Source organism: Melozone crissalis, unplaced genomic scaffold, assembly GCF_028551555.1.
Source record: "Melozone crissalis strain CALT ecotype California unplaced genomic scaffold, PUWL_Pcris_2 ptg000027l_1, whole genome shotgun sequence".
NCBI classification, from domain to species: domain Eukaryota; kingdom Metazoa; phylum Chordata; class Aves; order Passeriformes; family Passerellidae; genus Melozone; species Melozone crissalis.
Window position 1 is genome coordinate 45,622,920 of NW_026535805.1, and position 24,774 is coordinate 45,647,693.

General features: G+C 41.0%; 2 protein-coding genes across 5 annotated transcripts in view; both read right to left on the reverse strand.

The window, feature by feature from the left end:
• Positions 1-960: 960 nt before the first annotated feature.
• On the reverse strand, positions 961-4,424 carry FABP7 (fatty acid binding protein 7). Its single transcript, XM_054279584.1, has 4 exons — positions 4,285-4,424; positions 3,490-3,662; positions 2,763-2,864; positions 961-1,347 (listed from the first exon to the last, which is right to left on the reverse strand). Exons 1-4 carry the CDS (start codon positions 4,355-4,357, stop codon positions 1,297-1,299), a joined length of 399 nt encoding a protein of 132 aa, XP_054135559.1. The 5' UTR covers positions 4,358-4,424; the 3' UTR covers positions 961-1,296.
• Positions 4,425-14,905: 10,481 nt separating this feature from the next.
• The window catches only part of PKIB (cAMP-dependent protein kinase inhibitor beta), a 54,305-nt gene continuing 44,436 nt past the window's right edge, over positions 14,906-24,774 (reverse strand). For all 4 annotated transcript variants that reach the window (XM_054279709.1, XM_054279708.1, XM_054279710.1 and 1 more), the window contains exons 2-3: positions 19,435-19,609; positions 14,906-15,772 (exon numbers count right to left, since the gene is read on the reverse strand). In XM_054279709.1, coding sequence (XP_054135684.1) covers positions 15,687-15,772; positions 19,435-19,582 — 234 coding nt within the window. In that variant the 5' untranslated portion in view covers positions 19,583-19,609 and the 3' untranslated portion in view covers positions 14,906-15,686. The remainder of the gene's footprint in view (positions 15,773-19,434; positions 19,610-24,774) is intronic.

Genomic DNA, 24,774 nt, shown 5'->3' on the forward strand with positions numbered 1-24,774 from the left:
ATCCTATCTATCCAGGGAAGCAAGAAGCCTCTTCCCATATCACGTGGCAGATCTGAAGGATGAGGCCTGGGAAGTTGGGCAAGATGCCCCTCCTGCACCTCTGGCTGCAGCCACACAAGCACTCACAGAGCAATGACCAGCTAAATCCACAGCTCAGCTTTGCCTTTGTTTACAAGGCTGTGAGTAGCTCACCTCTATGTGGTTCTCAGAGTCAGTGTGTAGAAAACATTGTTTGGAGAGTCTATCTCCTCCATGGTGCCAAAAATCTGTTTCAGTTTTCCTAAGAGTAAGGCAGTTTTTCTCACACTGGCCTTTTAGGGATACATTGTTCAGGCATAAGGTTTTAATTTCTCATTTTAAAAGCACTTTATTTTAAATTGCTCACAGTGCAAATTGTTATCTCTTGTGCATATTAGCTATGGAACAACAGTTTTGAGAGGGAAGTGCAGGAGGTTCATGTTGTACTGTTTTCCTCCCATTGCTGTGGAGACTGATGTAAGGGAGTTACCTTGTTGATCCTTTCATCCCACCCTGTGAAAGACTTCAGTATTTTCATATTAGCAAAAGAAAAAAAACCAACAACAACAACAAAAAAATCCCAAAAACCCAAAGCAAATTAAAAATTCTTTAACTATTAAAACCAAAACACTACAAACTCTGGAACATTGTCAGTCAAACTACTGATCTTAACCCACACTTAGTAACAAGTACCCAGTGAAGACAAGAGCTGAAACTTATGTGAACATCTCAGTTCTCTGTCTACATAAATACAGTTAAGTTTAGATTTTCCAGCAAAAAGCCAAAGTAAGTTTTTCATTTCCCCAAATACTCTACACTGCATAGAAAGGCTGCTGCATCACTGTGTGCCACATACTTTTCTGGCCTTTAGCTCAGAAAAAGAAACTTTGAACACCTCCCTCCAGGACACTGGAATATTAGCTGATTAAATACAAAAGAAGCACAGGTTCAAAAAACCTTTTAATTTTTTTAATTTGTTTTATCTGCATTACAAAACAATTCAAATATTTACTGTAAAAAAAAAAAAAAAAAAAAAGAGAGGCAAGTGTTTCAGAAATTTAATGCCAAGTTTAACCTGTTTCACTATACAACACAAGCATGCCAATTTGATGGCATGACTATTTTTTTTTATAAAAAACATCCCCCCCACCAAAAAAAACCCAAAAAACACTTTATTAACCTTTCATGCCAGAAACGTGCATTTTAGCTACGGTCAATCATGGACAGGACATGAATCCATCCAGCTGAAGTAACACCTGGACAGAAGGCAGGTATGCTCTATGCTTTCTCATAGTGGCGAACAGCAACCACATCACCAAAGGTAAGAGTCTGCAAGTCCAAGGGAAAGACAAACATGTTAGAGGCAGGACCATTTTCTGTAATGGCTTAACACGTTATGAAATCCACGCTAGATCAAGGTTGGTTTACATTATGTAATTTATAGAAAAACAAATAAATTAGATTGACATTTTAAATGAACAAGAAGCCACACCTTAGCTATGGTTCCCACAAGAACTTTCTCCTTGCTGCTTTATCACCCAAGAAATGCCTAATGCACATTTACAAGGGAGCTGCTAAAAATGCAACTTACTGTTTATTTTTTTAAATATAGGGTTGTTTAAATACAAATTTAATACTAATTTTCCCAAAGCTTATCCCACTAAGATGAGCAATCTAAAATTCCAAGGCCTCTATACTACTATGCATAAATACAAACTCTAGGAGAACATATCTTAAAAGAATGCATTCTGTACCCTGTGTAGCTAGAACTACCAAATACTCTAAGTCACTGCAGTTGTGTTCTGGAGGGATTTCCTGAAGTAAATCAGGGCACCTCATTGTATTCAAATTCCAAAGGACAACGTTTTCTGTATATGTGTGATTTGTGCATAGTGCTTCAAAAAAAAAAAGTATAGGTTTTCCCTTGAAACACTTGCACATTGTGTATCAGTATGCTTTAAAGTTTGTATTATTTGCAAGTCTTCATCCACACAGATACTCTGAAGTAATTAGGAAACAAAATAAGAGGTCTTCTCCAACAACCAAGTCTGATAAATTAGTATAGCTGAAGACTTTTTTTTTTTTTTTGAAAGCTACAGCTCTGTGCCATGAAAAGTGCTATCCTGGACATTAGCTATAGTAACTTACAACATTTATGCCCCCTATAGTCTTGTTTCTAAGAAGTCTGGAAAAGCAGGTAAATTTAAACTCAGACTTTTCTCCACATTATTGCTGTTTATCCTAGTTTTTAAACATGCTAGGATGACTAAATCCTTTATTTTTAAAAATGAAAATGCTATTAAGTCCTGCAATATTGAAATTTTATTTTCACAGAAAACTACTTGTTCTGTGTAAGTAAATACTATTTATGGGTGTATACATAAAACAAGTTTTCAGAGAAGTCCAAATTGCCACTGGCAACAGATAACTTCCTATCTAATCAAGAACTTTGTATCATTACAACTCACCAGGACTTTTTCCTTTGGTTTTTGTAAAAAGTCTAGAAAGAACATATATACTCTGGAAATCCACAGGCTGGCCTGCCTAAAGCCACTAGCAATTTTTAATTGTTAGTAAAACAAGACACAGACCAAACCAAAATAAATATTTTAAAAATCCCTGCTAGCTTTCCTCGCCAGCTAGTTTAAGAATTTGCCTAAGTCACGGTGTTCACAAAGTTTGAGGTAAGGGTAAGTCGGGAGTGTTTGTGGTGCATGTGAATGCTCAGTGCACTCCATACTTACCATTACCATTTTGCCATCCTTTATTTCTCTCACAAAGTTTGTCTCTTTGCCGTCCCATTTCTGTACGTGCACTAGCTTCTCTCCATCCAGGGTCACAACTGACTGTGAGATACCCAGAAACACAAAGACATGCCTTTATTTAAGGTACTTGGGATTCTGCTCACACATTCAGCATGCACTCTTCTATTGAATTCTCTTCAATAGATGGATGTGGATCGAGAATGATAAAGAGTCCCAGCCATTTTAAAGCCAAGGCTGTGAATCATCCTCGTTTTAAACATGAAATCCACACAACTATTGCTTGTGTCGAGGGATGAAAAAATTGTTTTCTCTGAGTTCTAATCTCACAAGAACTTGCTTCAGATGTGCGTTGGAATGATATCTGATGTTAAGCCCCCAAAAGTGCAGGGAAAGCGGCATCTGACTATTTTGACTGGGAAGGATTATGACAAATGATGTTTAGCTTGTGAGAAAAGCAGGCAACTAACACAATTGACACTGGAAGACAGACAGGGAGCCGGCAAAGCGATACACTCAGAAAAGGCATGGGGTGTTTAAGCAGGCCGGGCAAGCAAGACTCAGTCTTGCCTTTTTTTCCTGCCCTTTGCTGCGCTGTAACAAGTAGCAGCAGAAGTTACATCTATTTCTTTTGACCCTATCAATGGCAGAGCCTGGGAGGCAGGGGAGGCAAGAAAAAGAGAGACGGCTGCAGCCCGAGTTCACTTACTTTGCAGTTTCTGTCATCGGGGGTAGTTTCATCAAATTCCTCTCCGAGTTTAAAGCTGATTTCTGTGTTTTTGAAAGTGCTTTGAGTTCTGATCACTACTTTGTCCCCCTCGGTGCTGATAATCACAGTGGGTTTAGTCACATTCCCCACCTGCCGTGTTGCAAACCCCACTCCTAGACCATTCAAGGGAAAAGAGAAACATCAGACTTCGGAATTTTTACTCTTTTTTTCCCCACATATCGAAGTACAGAGATCTTTCACCCCGCTCTCCAGCTGTAAGCTATCCCTGTGAAACGCTGCTTTCTGCTTTTCTCGTGCCCCGGTACCGAGAGTCTCCACCGCTACTGTCCGCCCCGCTGTAGCTCCGCGCCCTCCCTCGCCGCCGAGCACGGCGGCTCCGCACTCCGTCCGCGGCCCCACGCACGGCCGCGACCGCTTCCGCCGCTCAGAGTTCCAATTCCTTATCACTCCAGCATAATTACTGCTTTTCTGCTTGGTTGTGTCAAAGTTATCCGCACGCAGCACGTGCTCGTCCTTCACACGCTTCCCTTAGCCCGGGGGCATTTCCCGGAGCCTCTCCCACACAAACACACCCGCCCCCCCAGGTGAGTGACTCGCATCGAATTAGCTCTATGGATGGAAGCACAGCCGCCAAAATCACCCCCTCCATCACCACCGCTGCTGCCAATACCTCATCTACGCCTCTTACAATAGCGAGGAACCTTTTAAATTTTTTTTTCCAGATGGTGAAAAATTCCAAGGTATCCCAAAGTGCCGCCGCCCGGCCGTACCTACCCAGTGCCTTCATATACTCATCGAAGTTGTGGCTGTCTACCAACTTCCAGGTGGCGCAGAAAGCCTCGACCATGGCGGCCGGCTATGAGTTCCAAGGGCAGTGCCAGGGATAGCAGGAGCGCCGGTACCGCCGCGCCGCCCCGCATTTAAAGCCGGCGCCCGGCGGGGAGCCGGAGGCGGGGAGCGGCCGCGGTCCGCCCCCGACGCCCGCAGCGCTGGGGGAGGGCGCTCCCGCCGCCGGGGAGGGGGCGCGGGGTGGCCGGGCGGGCGCTCGGCGGGACGTGGAGGGGGCAGGGAGAGGGGCTGCCTCCGCCTGCCGCGCCACTCATCGCCTGAGCCGCCCCGGGGACACCCCCGCCCGCCCCGCTGTCACGGGAACGCGCGGGCTGAACGAGAAGCGGGCTAAGTGAAAGGCTACTGAGTGAAAGCACAGGATCGTAAAGCTACTGCAGAACGCCAGCTCTAAAAGTTTTCCCATGAAGATTTTCAAGGCCATTTTGGTGCTCGCCAAGTACAGATCCCTTTACCCACAATGGCATCTGTATGGATGCTGCCTGAACTTGGTATTTGCTGTTCCTGGCTCTTAAGGGCATCTTGGCTCCACAAGTGTCATCATTTGGAGGTTAAGAATGAAGAAAAAGAGCTTAAAACCTTTTCTTTTTCTTTTTCTTTTTTCTTTTTTTCTTTTTTCTTTTCCCATCTTCCTTCTAGTTGTTCCTTGAAATTTGTTGAAGGCATTAGGTGGTCATCTTGTCTCATCTTGAGTGCTTTTCAGAAAGCAGCCTGTCTCTGTGGGACATCTCATGGTGCCAGCTTTTCCTGACCTTTGGCTTGGATGGATTCCAGAATAGTGAATACAGCACTTCAGCTCTTGCAACAAAACTCAGGGAATGAGTGAAAGAGAATTTACGTGATTTAGGAACAAAACCTCAACAATTTTCCATCTAGTTTCACCATACAAAATAGAAACAATTAGGAATACTTTCCTAATATTTTAAAACTAGTTTTTGACCATGATTTGCATTTCTTTCAGGCTCTTGTAGAATGGCATATTCTTTGGATGTAGGGCAAATTATATTTCTGGTGGGATTTTGATTTAAGCATGTCAGAGGCATTGGATGGGGCATTGAGGAGCCTGGACTAGTGGAATGGTCCCTGACCATGGCAGGGGGCTTGCAACTGGATGATCCCTTCCAACCCAAATCATTTTATGACTCTGTGATATTAAATTCTAAATTAGTTTAGCAATATTCTCATTAAGTGTCTCCTCTCCCAGTATTGACAAGAAAAAGTTATCTGCTCATACAAATTTTGTTTGCAGTAGCCCTGGAGCCCTTGTTTATTATTCTGGTGCAGATGTGTGCACAGAGCGTGGGAGAGCTCGTGCTGTCTTGCTCACTGGGGCTTGTATACAACGAGCCTCATGGACTTTGTGATAGAAAACTCCTGAAAATGATTCAGTGCCACCCCTGGTAGCTGGACTCCTCAAGGACACTTCTGCCTTGCACCTTCTTCCAGACAGTGCTGCAGCCAGGCCTTTGGGAGGCAGCCTCTTCAGGATCCTTCATAATTTAAGCAGTCATACCTATACTGATGGGACAGCTCTGTTCTGCTAGGATTTCTCAATGTATTGAAATAAGACAAGTAGTTAGTGGGATGACCTGCCCTTAAGGGGAAGGAAACACATAAGAATTTCTTAAGAAAAATACGTTCTTTAACACTTTGCACCATGCTTCGAACATAAAACAGGGTCTGTCAAAATGTTCACATTCCCTCTTAAGTGGATAGGTTGCCAGAGTCCTCACATCATGTTTTATGATGGTGAGATCCCACCTGTCTGCATTAGTGATGATTTGGGACCAGGGTAAATCAACAGTAGGAAATGTTACATTGCTGACTCCTTTGTGGGGTGACAAGCCACACTTCAAAATGTTTTCCATAGCATCTTATGCCCTGTGTTTGGTTGTGGAGCCTTATGCAAGAGTTATGCCAATGTCAAAAACTAGAACAAGTCATCTTGAGTGACATAAATGCTTTGCTATGGCTGAAACAGAGATCTTGGTGTGAAATACACTGACCTGGTGTGTATTTTGGGTTGCTGCACAGGATACCAGCTTGGAGTTTCTTTTGTGCTGTCAGCACTTGGATGGTTTTGACAGACTGAGTACTCCTGTGACAAACAGTATCTCTGGAGATTCTGAACAGCCAGGGATTCATTCTCCTTTACACCACCCAAGCAGTGTAAGTAGACACATTTGCAGTCCCTGTACAAGGTCTTCTTAAAAGATGAAAATTCTGCAGCAAGATATCCCTGTGTAATGAGTAATCCTTGCTTCCAAAGGCCATCTAGTGAGACTGCTCTAACCTTCAACCTTCAAATATAGGACAGACAACCTGATTTTGGCTACTTTTCTCCCTGTTATATCCCTGCTTTATATGTTCTCACACATTCAGAGAATGGGGCTGTCAGCCTCACTCAGCCTTCATTCTGTACTCAAAAGAAAAAAAAAACATTACTTCTTCAGGGGAAAAAAAAGTGTGAGGGGTATGGGGAGGAAGGGAGCACCACAAGATGGTCACCAGGTGCTGAAGTATAAAAGTGTGACCATGAGGTTCTGTAATATGTGGATTCCTCAGAATCTGTGTCAGGAACTGCTGAGCATCTAACCACAACAGCCAGTCACTATAGGCTTAGTGTCTCACTGTAGAAAAGTAAAACTTCTTCTCTGTCCCTCTCTGCATATAATGCAGGCAGGGCTCTCTTGCTACACCAATTCAGTTAATCTCTGTCTTTTCACCATCTTTGTAGTACAATAGTCAGGAATACTATGTTAAGGGGATACTATGTTACAAGACCTTCAGATAATGCAGTGATGATTGTATTATTCAAACATTTTTGGCAATGAAGGTCCAGGAACTGCAGAACATCTTGTACCCATATGTGCAACAAAGGGCAGCAGTGATACCAGGGCCTAACTCCCCTGGTACAAAAGCAGATGTAAGTACTCAGAAGCCTTTTAGGAATTGAATTCCATTGAAAGCCAACAGGATTCAAGGTCCTAGCTCACTTAGGCATTTCTTTAAACTCTTTGTATTATGAAACATATAGGGAGCTACTTTTGAATTAAAGAAACTGAAAATAATGTGCAGCTGAAAGAAGTTTCCTCTATTTATGGACAGCATGCTAGGGTATTCTCAGCAAATTTTAAGCTCGTTTGAAGTTCTGCTGTAAATCTTTGTGCAGCTTTGATCTCAGTGTAATAAAGAAATGAACAGAGTTTAGTGGCTATTGTGTCACACAGGATGAGTGTGATTCTTCAGGGGTGAGTGTGATTGTTTTTGGAGCTGCAGAAAAGCATAATGTCAAAGAGGCCAGTAGAATGTTCTTAACTGAAATTATTGTATATGTCTCTTAGCTGTCTAAGAGATTTGCTGATCTCCCTAATAAAAAGAAACCATCTCAGTGCTGTTGGTGAGTCACAGAAAATACCTAGGTTTATTTACTCCATCAATGGACAGCTAATTAGAAATCCCAGGTTCAAAAAGAGATAAATGTTGGGAATTTAGCTGACTATAGACTGGAAAAGTACAAGGCTAATTCCAAGTCCTGCACCTGCAAGATAGCGTGTCCTTGGGCCTAGCTGGGTATGATAACAAGTAGACAGAGAGACGTGGGAAATAGGGAATGTAGGCCCAAAAGAATGATGGTATGGTTTAACCAATAGATTGCTTGGCTTACACAATATTCATAAGCTTATTATTTGCTGTATAAGTGTCTGATGCTCTCTTCAATAAACAGAACTTGCTTATCACTCATATTGAGTGTCCGAGTCTCCCCTCACCAACAAATGGCTCATCCCTGACAACGGCCCATTCTGCAACAGATAAATGCCTCATGGAGAAGACACCCGCTTATGCAGCTGCACAAGCAAGTGGTCACAGAATGGCCCCAGGTACAAAGCATCTGTATGAATCCAGTTTTGAGCTGTGTAAATGCCATGGGAAGGGTTTTGCTGGAGCTTTGGATGATAGTTGAGGTGCAAGGTAAGGCAAGGTGCAGGCAGGAGAAGGAAAGACGTGTTACCACAATATCCTTTCTAAGAGCATGACATATCTTGGGCAAAACTTAGGAACATGTTCAGTAGGTTTCCTGCCACTGTAAAGCTCAAGCAAAATAATGCCAGGACAGGCTAGTGTTAGACACAAGCCATGTTAAGGTCTAATTCTGGTGTTGGTTGCTAATTGGTGAAAACTAAATGGTCTGTGATCATGCATTTCATTCTTGTAGACTCTCTCTTCTGTTACAAATTGGCGTGACATGAGTTTAGGAGAGTCCTGGAAAGTAAACACCCACTAATACCTCATTATCAACTATTAGACATATATTTGGATTGGTTTAAGCTGGGAGGACGGCTGGTTGACAATAATTTAAAGTAAACAAATGCTATGAAATATCTCCAGGGTGTTCTCTGCTTCTGAAAGGCACTTGAGAGGTTGTTAGCTCTTGTTTAATATTACTGTGACACTTACATTTAGATTACTCAAGTCAGACAAGTTCCTCAAAGATTTAGCCTGCATTAAAGCCAGCCACTCTCCTGGTTCCCAGTTCAATTTATTGAAGATGAAGTTCCTTTAATTTTGTGCTATTAGGCCTTTGTTATTTTAATATTTGTCTTTTCTTTCTTTTACATTTAAGAATAGAAAAACTATTTAAAAGCCTTTAAAGTGTAACAGAAATGTCTGATACTGTGTGTCACTTACAATAGCTCTCTAGGTACTGTAAAAAATCAATACAAGAAATAAGCTTTCCAGACTTAAAATTTCAGCACGGGTATATGTAAGGAAGCAAGAAACAAATTTGCATAAATAAGCAACCTGACTATTTCAGGGGGTAATAATAACTCAGAGAAATTTAGAAGGCGTGTGAATACTATGAACATACTAAATTAAAATAATTCTTATTAGAAGGAATGGAAAAATAGCACATAGGTTTAAAGAGATTAGGTGACTTGGATTTGACCTGTTGCAGCTGATTCTGAGAGACATGTAGATTTGGTGTTCAGGGCAGAGTAGTGAGAATATTGATAGAGCAGAAAGACCCTCTGTATTAAGGTTCAAGGACTCTGTGTTATAGCAAAGGAGGGAATGATTTTTGTCATGATTCATATTCCATTACATCAATATAAATTTTACAGTGTTAAAGGTACAAGTTTAAGTTGTCATGCATCACAAATATAATGTTCTCTTTCTGTAGCCCTAGAATACACTATGGAGGCTGTCAAATATGTAAATAAACATGAGTATTTGGAGTTCAGTACAATGATCTCAAGCTAATCAATCCCAAGGTAAATCCTTTCAGCAAAACAAGAAACATCTGTGCAATTTGCAGGGCTGAATTTAAGAAATTTTTGGAATGGCTTAATGTACCTTCATTCGGTTTGTCCATCTGAAGCACTCGATTTTCTACAATATACTGAAATCACTCTCAGTGCCAGCTGAGATTTAGACAAGAAGTAAACTCAGGTTTATTTCACTGAGTTTCAAGAATTCAAGAATTTAAGAGAATAACTACTGAATTTGTAAAACAGTTGCAAAGTTACAACTCAGCTCATTAACTACCTTCATTTGGATATTTCTAAGGTCCTCCTCTCTTCCACTGAGCTAGGGACTGACAAGACACAGTCACAGCCTTTTGGAGCCAGATATGATCTCCCAGATGCAGCTGGAGCCACACTCCTCTGGGTTTGTGTCCTCTAAATTGGAATCTCTCACTCAGAGCAAACTGTTTCCTCAGAAGTTTTAAAGAGCACTGGTAGTGCATCTGGAGAAATATATGAAATCCAGTCTTGATAAATAATTTAATTAGGTTATCAATTTATGGGCCTGTCAAGGATGAATAAATGCCTGATACAGATCAGGCATTTGAAATGAAACCTCATGCTGGGTGACCTAGCTGGAATTACATACTTAACTTGATTCATTCAAGAGTGCAACCATATCCCTGCTTTACATATTGGTTTGTGACCAAGTCCTGACTCATTGCTGAAACACAAAATTTTAGAGCAACTTGAGCATTGCAGAGTTACGATAGCTCATAACTAGCTTTAAATAAGGACTACAACCAAGACAAGTTTGGGGAAAATTTTGGTCATACTGGATGTTTGGAGACAATCCCAGAGAAATGGTGGTCTCTTCAGTCGGGTACACAAAACTCCAGTCACTGAAGGAAAGTTAGACCTACAGAAATTTATATATATTTATATTAGCTGTGGGGAGACTTAAGCCTTTGGCCAGCTTTCAAACTGCCTTACAAGACTTTTCAACCCTGTAAATTGTAAACTATGCTAACAACTACAGCTATTGGACATGATGCAGGAAGTAATTCAGAGAAGTTCTATATCCTGGATTATGCAAGAAATCACATGAGTTGGTCACAATAGACAAGTCTATACCAGGAAACTTAAAAACACATCCTACTTGCTAAGTGTAGATTCATAGTTTGCCAAATCCAGTCTGTTATGGGAAAAAGTACAGATATACACAGAAAGGAAAGCAGGCATGTAGTCCCTGCCTGGATAATCATGGGACTCACTTTGTGGACTGTACTGCACTAGGTGCCAGTAGGGAGTTATAGATACTGCCACTGTTCCTTTAATTTTCTAGATTCATGTGTACATATTATGCCACTAATTCCCTACATTCATGTGTACATGTTATGCCACTAATTCCCTACATTCATGTGTATATGTTATGAAAGGTTTCCCCCTCAGTGTGGTAACAGTAAACATAAACCAGACCCTCTGTGGTCAAAATCATTAACTAATCTTGTAATATTTAAACAATGCTTCTAATAGCATCTTCCTCCAGACCTTTGAAACTTTCTTGAGTGACTGATCAGCCTTGCACCCAGAGCTCAAAACATCCAGAGTCCAGAGCCAGTGGAGGGTGCAGGACCAGGTGACTTCCTAGCCCCATGACTGGCTCAGATGCTCTGATAAAAGAAGGGCTATGGAGCAGAAACATGGTGCAACTGCCATGCCTTGAACTCTACCTCATTGCCCTTTGTCTTCCCTCCCTTAAATATACTCCTTCTTACATTCCAGCATTTCATTTCATCCTTTGTAAATCTACTTAGAAGTTTCGAGTCACAACAGTCAATGCTTAAAAAAAAAAAAAAAAAAAGATGCAAAGTTCAAAGGCTGTCTGAAAGAAGATGCCCGGAAGAAACCTATTTCAGCACTTTTTTTAGATTGCAACAGCACCTCTACTTGCATAACGACATGTTATTTGTTTTCCACAGCTTTCCCTGTCTCTGTGTTAGAGACAAGGGCCATTCTGGGCCTGGCTCAAGGGTGTCTTTATCTGTCTGATAAAGTAAAATTTACCCAGTACTTTGTGAGAGGAACAGAAATGTCTTTCTACCATCTTATTTTAGTGAATACGGAGGTAATTAAAGAGATTAGTTTCTTGTATGGAGTGTTGAAAGCACTAACGCTGGATGTTGGGCTTGAGGTGTGAGTGTGTGAAGCAAGGGCTGAGCACTGAAGACAGGAAAGGAGCAGGTGTATAAGCTTTGAACGGAGTAAGAGGACAAATCAAGAGGGAAGGAAGGAACGGGATAGGATTGGATTATTGAGTCCCCTTCCCCTCGCTTGGGAAGCCGCGGGAATTGCGGCGCCCGGAGCCCGTGTGGGGACGAGCAGCCGCCGGAGCGAAGGCCGCGCCAGGGTAAGGGCGCCCTCTGCCGCCAGCGCCCGGGGGAGTCCCGTCCTCCGTCCCGTGGCGCTGCCACTGCCCCCGCTCTTCTTCAGGGCAGCGATGCGCAGAATCAGGTCCGGACGGAGACCCGAAGTCCGCCGTGCCCGGGGAGCCGGGAGCCAGGGGACGAACAGAGGCTGTGAGGAAGTCGAGGGCCCGGCTGTGTGGCTGGCGCGGGCTCGGGCGCCATCTTGTGGTGCCGCCTGACGGCTGCGGAGCCCATCCCTCGGGAATGCCGCTGCGCCCTTAGGAAACTGGGTGTGTTACTGGGAACCTGCCTTTGGAATACTGCTGGGCAATAGCAGCAGTTTCCATGCTCCTTCTTTTTAGGTTTACACTGCTGATATATCATTGATAAACATGCCCGAGGAGTCTGGAAATAAAAGCACAGAAAGCCCTGCACAGTAGGGTCAAGTCAGTCTTTGACAGATTAGCTTTCCCATACATTGTGTGATAAACTCTGGATTTACAGCATCAACCCTTGCACAGCAGAGCCCCAGGAATAAAGCACTGGTAGGGATTGTCTAAATCCTCACATCAGGGCATTTACATTGCAAGTAATTATTATATTTAATACAGAAAAGCCTACAGCACACAGGTAACCCCTGCCCCCCAACAAACAAACAAAAAGAAATAAACACACACACACACCCCCCACACAAACAAAAACCATAAACCCCCACAACACTATTTATTAAATTTAATCTTGCACTAAAATCCAGAGATCTGGCATCAGGATGTGGCACATGCCAAGGTGAAGTGGTGGCCTTCAGGCTTCCTGTTGCTTACATCCATTGGGATGGTCCCCACCGGGCAGAAGAGGGAAATAAACCAAGACAGTAAAGGAAGAGCTCTCAGTAATCATTGCTACTTACTAGCGAAGGTAGAAAAGCTGCAGGTTGAGAAGATGAAACACAATTACCCCTAAAAATGGTGAAAACAGCATCTGTGGTGGGATTTGCACCTAAGCCCAAATTGCAGAGAGGGCACCTAAAGCAAGGTAGGCTGCAAGCCAGACTCAGACACCTGTTTTACAGTATGAGTTTATGGGTTGAAACACAAGATGCCTCCTGCTTGCAAACACATGGATTTCTGTATACAGAGGCACTAGGGTTCTGGGCCCACAGCAAAACTCCTGAAGCGAACATGTTGGACATGCTAGAGACATTCTGCCTCTCACCAGCCCAGCTGGCAGCGGGGTTTGAGGTCTCTCAAACGTGTCTCCCCCCATTGCCTTGCACAACCTACCGGCAGGCGTGGGATCCCACTAGATGGCAGGACAGTTTAAGCCTTTGCTATTTCTATTTCAGAGCAAGCGCCCTGGGGTCCCGGTGGGCTCAGCCCCACTGGTCTGTGCTGTCTGGACCAGGGGAAGCCCACACTCGCCACTCTCTGGGGCTTATGCTTACTGAACACACATGGAGAAATCCATGGACAAGTCTTTGTTCAATTCTGTTTCATGGACTTTATCACACACAGAGCACTAGCAGACAGAAGAGAGGAATATGAACTAATATTAATTTGCTAAATCTTGAAGTATTTGTCTTTATGTGTGTGATACATAAAGGCTATTTAGCCTACTAATGGTGGCAGGTAAAATGATAGTAGTGGTAAAGGGTAGTTTAAGCCTCTTGTAGCCACTGCTCTCTTGTAATTTTTAAGTAACCAAGTGCAGTTATAATTTCTTAATGAGACAACACTATGGAACCCCTGCAATAAGATGACAACATACATTTGTGAGCAGTTAATGCCTTTTATGTATGTAGTTATAGACTGGGGATTTTTTACATAGAATTTAGCACATGAATAATTTGCTAAATTCAGCTGGTTCATAATTGGTATTTTTATAGCAAAAAATTTCAAACTAGCTTAGATTAACAAAGTACCTAAAGTATCTATTCCTGTAACCCAAATTTCAACATCTGTATTGTATCAGAGAAGAAACTAAATATATCCCGTGCTGCGAGTGTGAAAGAAGTGCAGAATTTGATATAGGCTGTGACCCAAAGAGCAAAGTATATAAGGACTTATGTTTCAGTAATACTCATAATCTTGATTTTGATGGGATCACCATAGCTTCCTCTAATTTACCATTTTTATGTACTGTGATGTAAAGGAGGCTGGTACAGGAGAATGGGACTACAACCCAGAAGAAGAGTGTGTACCACAAATACAGGTATCTCCTAGTCCCTCTCCAGTGTGGTTTTCAGCTCTGGTCCTCTAGTGTCAGCTAGTTCACTCTCTCAGACTTTCTTAAGCCACCTGTTTTGATCCAGTGGAACAGATTATTTTACCTTTCAAAATTGGAAAAAAAAATCTGGGATGTTGCACTTGTTAAATGAAAACAGGTTTAAGAGGAGGGAACTAATTGTCAGTTCAGTTGAATTAAACTGCATCCTTTATTGAATGGTCCCCAAAAGCCAGGGTATGAGTAAATGCACAGTAGGAATGAAAGTTGTGCCTTACAAGCTCTCTGCCAGGTTTAGATTACACAAATGTTTCATAGATGGAATACCAATCACATGTGGGATGTACCCATCAGAGATGCTTCTGCCATTTTCATGCTGTATATAAGTGGCTGCTGCTCATGGAATCGTGGAGTTTCATGTTTGTACCTGAATCTTAAGTCTTCTACAACAAAGGAATGAATGCCAAGTATTTTCAAGAGCATGACTGCCAAAACAAAACAAGTCCTTTCAGTAGAGGAAAAAACTTTGCCTAAAATTTTTGTAAAAGTCACAATGATTGAAACATTTTTCACTGTCAGCAGACAAGAAAGCAAAACACAGATGAAATAAAAGAAATATGCATTATTGGATTTTAAATATTGTCCTGCAGGAGAAACATTAAGAAATCAACTGAAGACAGAAAAGATTATAGGTATTTAATTTCCACAGTGAGATTAAACAATTTTCATCATATACAAACATACCTGCTTTACTTTAGGTACACATGAAAGCTACAATATTCAGCATGAAAACAAATGGCCGAAGTGGCGAGACTGCTAAAAGTGGGAGAACTGAGATGATCTGCCATAATCAAACAGAGGTAAGGAGAGTCTGAAAACAAACACTGATGTTTATGTAGTTTATAAAGCCTTCTGGCGACAGGAGTAGGAGAAAATTTTATTTTATGTAATTAATTTTTTTTCTCACGCCCATCTATGTATGTCTAATGAGAACAAAAATCTCAGGAGATAAATTACAGATAATGTCTGTAATCTAATATATACTTAATATCACTTTGTGGGAAGTGAACACATCTCTGTGCCAGAGAGAAAGAAGCTGGCTTGGGAAATTAAGAAACAGAATTTTTATTTTGAAACAATGATTAGTTCCTGGTAGGTATATTAATTGGAACTGTCAAAGAAGATTAGTTAGGATGAATACTAGAACCAAAACTAGAGAAAAAACTGAAAACAAGAGATACATTCTTTAATTGTCTTCCTATTTGGATATGTAGAACATTGCTTTAGAAGGATGACAGTGGAAAGAACTGTATGTCATCCACATAATCATCTAGGTACAAGTGTGTTGCCAAGTCACGTCTGTGCTGCTAAAGTTGCTACCACACTTCAGAAGGGGTGACACAGGGAAACTGGGAAGTCTGTTGATGGGATTCATTAACCTAGGAGTCCTTAGGTGTTAGGAATCATTGCGTTTTCCTTCCGCCTCTTGACTTTCCAGCAAGGCTTTGGATGATGACTCTTCTCCACCCTCTGCTCCTGCATCTAAACAGAGACAGTTAAACATTTATACCACACACATTCTCACAGCTTTTTTAATGTGGTTTTATTTGGATTCACTGATCATCTCTGTTTGGACTGGCTCTTTATTACCACAGTCATGGGTGCTTTAGAAAGAGAGATTAACTCAAGAGATTGAGAGGCATCTGTTGATGTTGATTTTCCCACTTCTTGTACAGGCTGATCAATCTGCATTTGTCTGTGAAAAATAGATTGGAAATGACTTTGTATTATTGTTATTTTATTTTGGGTAATTTCCAAAATCAAATTAAAATGTCACATTCCTTTGAGCACTGTGTGGTCTCAGGGAGATAACATTTCAGTTTATGGACATGCCAGTGTTCCGTCTGACCTTCTTTGACAAGAAATACCCATGTGAATTTACCCTGTCTTCACAAGATTTTTTGTTGCTCTGAGTTGGAAGTTCACTTTTCCACAGATTAGAGTAGAATGCTTGCGTGACTGGTATAAATAAAAGCTTCCCAGTGTTTCTGGTCATTATATGTACTATTCCATGCTGGTTTTTTTGATCAAGTTTACTCACTGAGAAGCAGAAACTCCTCTTGCCTTGGTTTCCTTGCAAACTATAATAATAATTTTCACATTACCTTCAAGCCCCACATGGTAGCACCAGTGGCAATAGCATACCTAAACCTATGGCAGTCCATAGCATTTGGGGACAAGGAGAGGCCTGCTCAGCACATCTGGCTGTACAGTTCTCCACTTTATATTCCTCCATCTCCTCCACAGTCAGAATCTAAGAGGTACATTTTCTCACTTGCTATAAAATATCAAAAACACCCAAAAAAGTTATATATCTTGGTCTCTACAGATCCCAGCAAATATATAATGCTGTACACAACTCAACAGCTAAAGCCCTTGACAGAAACTACTTGATGTTTTAAGTCTGCTCAGAGATTCAGAGACTTTGGAGTTCTATAGCAATAAAGAACTGAGTTACTTGACACCCTCCAGTCTTATGTAGCACACCACTGTTGTGGAAAGGGAGACAGAGCAATATCCTCTATTGGCTTTTTCTGTGCAGGCTGGACACACTGAATATCAGTGGAGTCTTTCAGACAGGGCAGAGGAAAACAGTTTGTTAGAGGAAATCTAATCTCATACTTGGTGGCACTTAGGAGTGCAATAGGTGCTAGTTAAGCTGCTGAGTGTTATTGGCAGAATGGTGCCCTAACACAGGTTACCAAATGTGGAAGACCAGTATAGCTTCTTGCTCTCAAACTTCTTGCAGCCTCCTCTTCAACCTTTGGATCACCAGTGACACCTATCAACTATTCAATGTGGTTCCACCTGTGGAAAGTCTCAGCACTCCAAAACTTACACACCACCAGAGGAGGATCAGATATGATAGAGAGGGTCTGCATTTCAGAGTTAGGCTCCAAGATAAATAGCTGGTGCCAGGATATCTTCTGTTCATCTCACAAGAACATCAACTCCATGTGGCTTACAGAGCACATGGATATTTACATCATACAGTAACGGTCCTTGTGCACTCAAAAAAAAACCAGAACAAAGTCTCTTTTCTCTTCTAAACCAGCAAGTATTAGCACATCCTGTTCCTGACTTTTCACAGTAGCTGACAGCATTTTAGAAAGAGGAAATGTATGATCCAATGAACAGTAGCTAAATTTGAAACAAGATGGAGAGAGTCCTACTCACCATTTCCCATAATCTTCACTGAATCTGAATTTGAGAGTAGCAACAAAATAGGGCATACTTTATATAGCCACATGTCCCATTCTCCACTTCTCTCATTTATCTAATTTCTTTGTTCGGAGCTGCAAATGACTTTCCTTTTTAAACTACTTATTGTTTAAGTCAGAAATAGGCAAAAGAAATGCCTGTTAGAGTCCCAAATGTTTCACAAATTGTTTCCCTGCCACTACATTTGAACTCCAAAACTGTCTCCCCATTTTGATGAATTCTCCTTTGTTTGCTGTCTCATCAAAACTTTAACTTACAACACAATGAAGCTGAAATTCCCATCTGATACTTGTGGATTTCCCATCCCCAGAAAGCACCCAAGCTGTCAGAGTGGACCTAACTGCATTTTGTACTCACTTGTTATTATCACTACTGTAAACTGCTGATAACAGAATATGCTGCCTTCCAACATGCTCTGGCACCGCTATACGTCAATGACAAAAGCCAAGGACAATTCCAGGCTCTTAATTGTTCTTCAAATCCTAACAGTGATGGTCCTGTATTTTTAAGAAAGCATTGGTACATTTTGCTAAAACTAAAATAGCTATGTTTCATTTCTTCTTAATGAATTGGATGGAGACCAGGAGAGGAGGACTGTTGTGTCATCTGGGGGACTAGATATTTATCTTATGCCATGCAATAAGTTTTCTTATTAAAAGACTTGCACTCTTTCCTGTTTGTTTTGTAGGGACATAATTTTCATGTTCATAGGAAAAAATGTCTCCTCAAGACAAAATAGTACCTTCTTCCAGAATCCATTTAGATTCTTATTTTCCTCACTTCTTCTGGTTCAAGTCAGGATGTGGTCATTCCACCCTTCTCACTCCTCCAAGACATGTTCTTTCTCCATGCTCAGCAGCAGATAGGCCCATGTGGGATTTAGATTACAGAACCCCAAACACATGACTATAAATTAAATCAGCAAAATAACAATTTGAGATCAAATAAATCCTTCTCCCTGGCCTTTACTGTGCTTTAGGAGGATGTTCACCTAGCTTCCTGTAATTTCTCTGGGCATTGTAAAAGGGGGATATGCAACCCTGGAGACTAGGAATCCCTTGAATGATCTACTTCAGTTCAGATTCATGGACCGTTCACACTCTAGCACAGGCTTGCTTTCTCCTTTGCTGCACTCACACCATCACTGCTCCTGGATGTGGGACCATCTGTTGTGATGACACCACAACAGCAACAGTGAAGGGCATGAGAAGAAAAGATTTTCTGAAAAAAAATCTGATTCAGATTAAAAAAAGTAGGGACAGACCATGCTCAGGCCCAGTCCATATTTTTTGTTTCTTAGGTATTAGAAATCAGATTTTTTCTGAAAATTCATCTGAAGTAACTCTGAAAGTGAAAAGAACTCACAAAGCTGGTGTTGATTACACCTGTGCTATATCAACAGAGCACCTTATCAAATTAGAGGACATGGCAAAACAGGGCACTGGTCTCAGACAGCAAAGTTGAAAGACTACTAAGCAGGAGTAAAATATTATAAACACTGCTCGTAATGTATATGCCTGTATATTCTGAGAGCTGTCATTGTACCAACAGCACAGCTCTGCTGTCTTATGCAAAGTTATCTCAGTGCAGTAGGACACTGGAATTTATAGCTGATGGGTTTTCCAAGTTGCCCGGACACACAACTGTGTTTTCTCACCCTTAAGGCAACTGGAATTCAGTTCCCAGCATTGGGCTGTTTCCCTAAGCTGCTAACACTGGATCTGTGGGTGGATATGGGTTAATATTAACTCGTCTCATCTGGAGACACAAGTGATAACTGCTTTGGAAGGTTGAATTTAATTCTAAATGATGAAAGGAATAGTAGTATTGGTTTCAAAACTGCACGGTGGTGGAAGTCTTTAAAAAAAAAAAAAGAAGGACGACTTCATATAAATGTCCTTTTCTGAATGCCCAGCCATTACCTTCTGAAACAGAGAGCTCAGCCAGTTTGTGTGGCAGGTCTGAAGTCCCAGCACCAGCAGGAGAGCCCAGGATATCTGGTAAGGCGTTTCGGCGGCCTGACCGTCCTGATGAGGCAAAATCTGTGACCACAGGCTCTACATCAGTCATTGCTGACTCCTTTCCTCATAGCAACATCTGCATACGGAACAAACAGAAGAAGAAAACAGCTGTAGACAGATGCTAAGCACCTGCTCAATGGTCCAATAGCCAGAGGCTTTGCCCAATGGTTCTTTTGTTATTAAAAACAATACATTTCAATACTGAGTGTTTAAGCTTTATTTCTTCCCCTGAAGAGGACAGAAGAGTGTCTGTGCATGTCCTTACCGTGCCATTTGCACATCAGACTAGCACAATGAGCAACTCTGCACGACAGGAAACCTGTGAATAGGATCAGCAACAGCCCTGCCAGCCATCTCTATGTCCTTTTACTATGACCTGTTCCCTTTCTTTAAGTGTTTTGCCATACAACCACTTGGAAGAAACTAAAACTCTGCTGTCATACAGTCTGTGTGAGGTAAAGCACGTTTTCCTTATTATGAATCGTGTTCAGAGTCTTATTTAGAATCTTGTTAGAACAAACTCATTTCACAAAGAAGTAAACTACATAAAATGACCTCTCAAAGCACAAAATGAAACTCTTTGTAGAATTTCTTTATCCTTCACAGATCAAACCACTTGTTTTCCTCTGCTGCTTGTTAGCCTGGTTTAACCTTCACTTGAGCATGTGACTTCTATCTAATAAATAACTGAATACTGGAAATAATGAAACCAACTGTATTCAGCTCCTGCGATCCCTGTCTCAAAGCCCATTGAGCAGAATGGGAAAACTGAGGACTACAGTGGGCTTTCGATCAGGCTCAGAGGTGTTTGCATGGTCACTATCAACAAATGAAGTGTGAACACCTAGACCAGAAGGATACTTGGCTGCAAGTGGCACATAGAGTGTGAAAACTGCCCTTAGCAGTCCCAAAAGGCTATAATCCAATCAATTTACACAATAATGTGGTAATTAACAGACCAATTTATAATAATTAGGTATCCATTGCTCAATTCAAAACAATAGCTACTTGCTCCATATGAATGGAGTTTTGTTTGCCATGTGGGAGCAGGAATGTTGTCTTTGTATAAATATGGTCAACATTTTGTGTGGGAAGGGATACAGATGGTACTGGAGACCAAGCTGACTGAAGGCTGTCAGCTTTTGGTTGACAACTGGCTGTATTTAGACTAAGAACTGGATATGGAAAGCATCAATCATGTTAGTGTTGATCATATAAGATGCAGAGCATCACAGTCACCTTTTAAAATTCTGCCATGCTTGGAAAATATTATTGCTTTCCTTTCATGGATAGAAAAAATTATACAAATAGATATCAAACATTACTTGCTCTGATGTGCAGGAAGGAAAGGCAGAACTTAGATTACTGATACTAACCTGCCATTTCTACCACAAATATTTTCTTTTCTCCATCAAAGTGTCTTTCATCAATCCAAAATCAAGAAGAAATGTTCTTAATTTTCTTTGTATCTCTAAGTACCTTGTAATAGAGGAAATGAATCCTTCTTGACAAGAAACAAAGGCACAAGTAGGACCGCTAAGTCTGAGAGGGGACCTGAACATACAAATGAACCTGCTTAACCAAGGGCAGTAAGGGAAAGGTCTCACCTAGAAATTTAGCAAAAGGTTCCTGCTCTGCAGGAAAACAGGTCAAATCCAAATGAAACTTTTCCATCAGTGGTAAAATGTAGAAACTATACATGGGCATCAAGAATGACATTTTTCAGAAAACAAGTGAAAATCATGGAGTCATCAAGGTTGGAAGAGACCTTTAAGATGATCCAGTGCAATGGTCAAACATGCCTTGACATTCTCAGTTAGATTTAGCATTATACTATCAGAGTGTGAGATCAGCACTGGCCACAAAATATGAAAAGAAGGAGAACGAATCCATTATTATATACACAGCCTCATGGCTTTTGGGGGTGTTCATATTTATTAAACTCTAGGTGTCCTAAATCCTTTTCCTCATACGCTCACCACAGAAAGTAAAGAGACTGTAAATGACACAGAAAATGTTTGGGGTCTCCTTTTGTTTAGCAAAATTGTCAAAATTACTCTCAATGCCAAAATACCAGCATGCTTGCCTTTCCTGCCCATTTCATTTCATAATGAATTTCATTTCATTACTATGGTGGAGTCAAAAGTACTGTTGTGAGTAGGCTGTTGTTCAGTAAGATCTACAGAATGACATTAACATCAAAACACACTTTCTCAAGCCTGCTTTGGGACTTTTCATCTCCCCACTTTTCACTCTTGCATGGATGTTTTGGCCCCTAAATTATTACTTTTTAAATGGAGAAAATCTGGTCTACAACTCATGCCATATGAAGCCACTCTCTTCTGCAGTACAGTTTGCACTTCTGCACTTGTTTCAAAGCCCTCCCTTTCCTCTCCAGCACATCTCCTTCCCTTCTGATGTAATCTCCCTTCACTGCATAATACTAGACAACCCAGGAAGATGATGAAGGACACAGTCTGACATGCCTCCACATAAGTGAATTTTGATTTATGCACTTGATTAAAAAAGTATGCAAATCTAGACAAATCTAGAACTTCTGTCAGACAGAAAATCAGCTGATCATTATCCATCCATCTGGTGGCCATAAGTAAAATTTAGTTATCTAAAAATACATCCTTTATATACATAATATTTACCATTAAGGGTTTTTACCATTGTTTTTTTCTATCTACACTGCACTAGCACAGCATGTTCTCAAAGTACATTTGAAAGATGAGGGACTACCCCAAGAGGCTTAGAACTGACATTGCAAAATGTAAGTCCATTTATAGGTCCATATAACCAAAAACTTAAGCTCAACTCCCAACATATGACAGACATTATTCAAAGTAGTTTGCAGCTATACTTGAGAGAAATGCCATTTTGTTCATTAATGTTCTAAGGGATTTCTTCAATTTCATTTCTGAGGCTCTCTTTTATCAGTATTTTCTAAGGCCTACATCCAAATAAGGATACATAATTTCTCTGCCCTTCATATGTTTCTACCTTTACATTTTTTAACATATTCACTGGAAAATATCTATCTTTCTGGCATCTCCTTGCATCTGTTAAGCCCAGTATTATTCATGCCTCTTCACAGAGTAAACAATAATTACAGTGTGCACAGCAACTATTTTTCTCAAATCCACTCCTCCTCCTGCTGCTGCCAACATCTTCTTCTGCTTCACTGAACCCATTTTGCTCCAGCCTTATCCAGGACAAAGATAATGTTGCCATGTTGCCAATGCCTGTGTGCAGTTGCTTCTTTGAGTTTCCAAATTACTGTTGTCATTTTTCTCCTGTGTGACTGCTCACCAGACTAATGGAGCACAGTTCCAAAAGAGCAGTGCCAGATTTCCAAATCACAAAGTTCTGTACTACCCCAGTTCCCTTTTTGCCATAAGTATAAGGCAACTGGGCAGGGATGGAGGCTGTCTGCAGAGGGTCAATAGTAGGAAGGCAGGTGCACGTCCCAGAAGGGCTCATCTACCAGTGGAGACTGAAGGCTATGGCTGGCATCCCAGCTAGCACTCCATCACCAGGACTAACTCTGCAGGTCATTGTTGGGCCAAGACAGTGTTAAGGAGGTTTTGGGAGTATTAATCCTCTCATATGTGCCTCTGAAATGCCTGCAGGATCACCCAGGATGCACAACAGATGACTCAGGCGTGCATGGGGGAAGGAAATGCTCTGCTTGTGAAAACTGACTACAGCCAAAAGCAAAACTCAATTAATGATGTATCAGATATTCAGGTGAATGTCCCCATACAAAACAATGGCAAGTAAACTACCAGTGGCATTTTCTCTAAAAGAGAGCTAGTTTGTTAATCTTTGAGTCTTCTTTTGCTGACAGCATAGCCATCCCTTTGGGGGGAAATGAATCCGAATCTGGTGAGAATTTCTTTAAATAAATGACAGGAAAAGAACAAATAATTCTCCTGAAACAATTTCTGTTGAGAATCAAGGGAAATAATGCTTCGAGGTGCTCAGTTGTAGCAGGTGCCACAGTCCACATTTAATGTCAGTGTTCCTCACTCTTATCTGTTAGAAAACAGATAAATCACCACCTTAAGTGTTTGTGAAACCTAATTTTGCTTCTGATCTTTCTACCGTCTAACACAGACAAAACACCAGATTTGTTCTGCTTGGAGGGACAAACTATTCCTCAATAAATATCAAAAGGTTCCCAGCATTGGCACTGTGGCAACTCCACTCCATGCAGGAGCCTGAAAGACCAAACACATTACTCCTTGCTATTCAGGCACTTTTGTCAAAAACTTATAAATAGCCTCTGCCTGTGCTATCAGACAAAGCTTCATTTCCTGAATACTGTTTGTTGTGAATGCCCTTTAGCAGAAAAACCTGGAAAGCATGAAATCCTCTCACAAAACAGATGAAAAATTCAATAGCCAAGTAGTACTTTCAGAACCAGACTGACTGATTCTGTGTCTTGTGGGTCTCTCACTGGGAGATGCATTTCAGCATCTTAATATATTCAGAAAAAACTTTAGTCCTTCAAGTGGTATTTAGTTTGTCTTTATTTACTTGTAATGAGTGTTCTCCATGTACCTCTACTCCAGAAGCCTGTAGGTTCAAAACTTTCTAAGTAAGGAGAACAGAAAACATATTGAATGAAGTGCTTCCCACTGTGCAACTGAGATGAAAACCACGTCTTCTTGCTTGCAGTTGCCACATTTTCACATCCACTTCTGCTGCAGCTGCATCCTCATGTCTTTGTCTCCTCTTACCAAAGGTCTCAAAATAGGAACATTCGCATTATACATGCTCACGTAATCATTATGCCTTATCCTGAGGCATTTCTGGACCACAGAAAAGGGAAAAAAACCACCTAGGAACATCCATCTTTAAAGGATGACAGCCTAGAGATTACGATGATGACTAAGAGTAACCTGGGCACTCGCATAAATTTTGTGAGAAAAATTTCTCTTATGTGTTTTTTCATAGCAGGAACATTTGTTACACACTGGCAACCCTACTGCTGGGAAGCACACAGAAAGATAAGCAAGTGTTCTTTACCAATGCATCTTTACCACATATATATATCCAAAGACAGGGGTCTTGATTTTATTTAGGGCTTAGGACAAGAAATCACACATTTCTGGGTATACAGAAGCAATATAGCTAACTATATGAATATCAGAAGTGATCCACTAAAGAAAAAGAAGTATTTTGTTACTTTTCAGGTTTTTTAATGTATCACTAAACTAGAAACAAGAATAC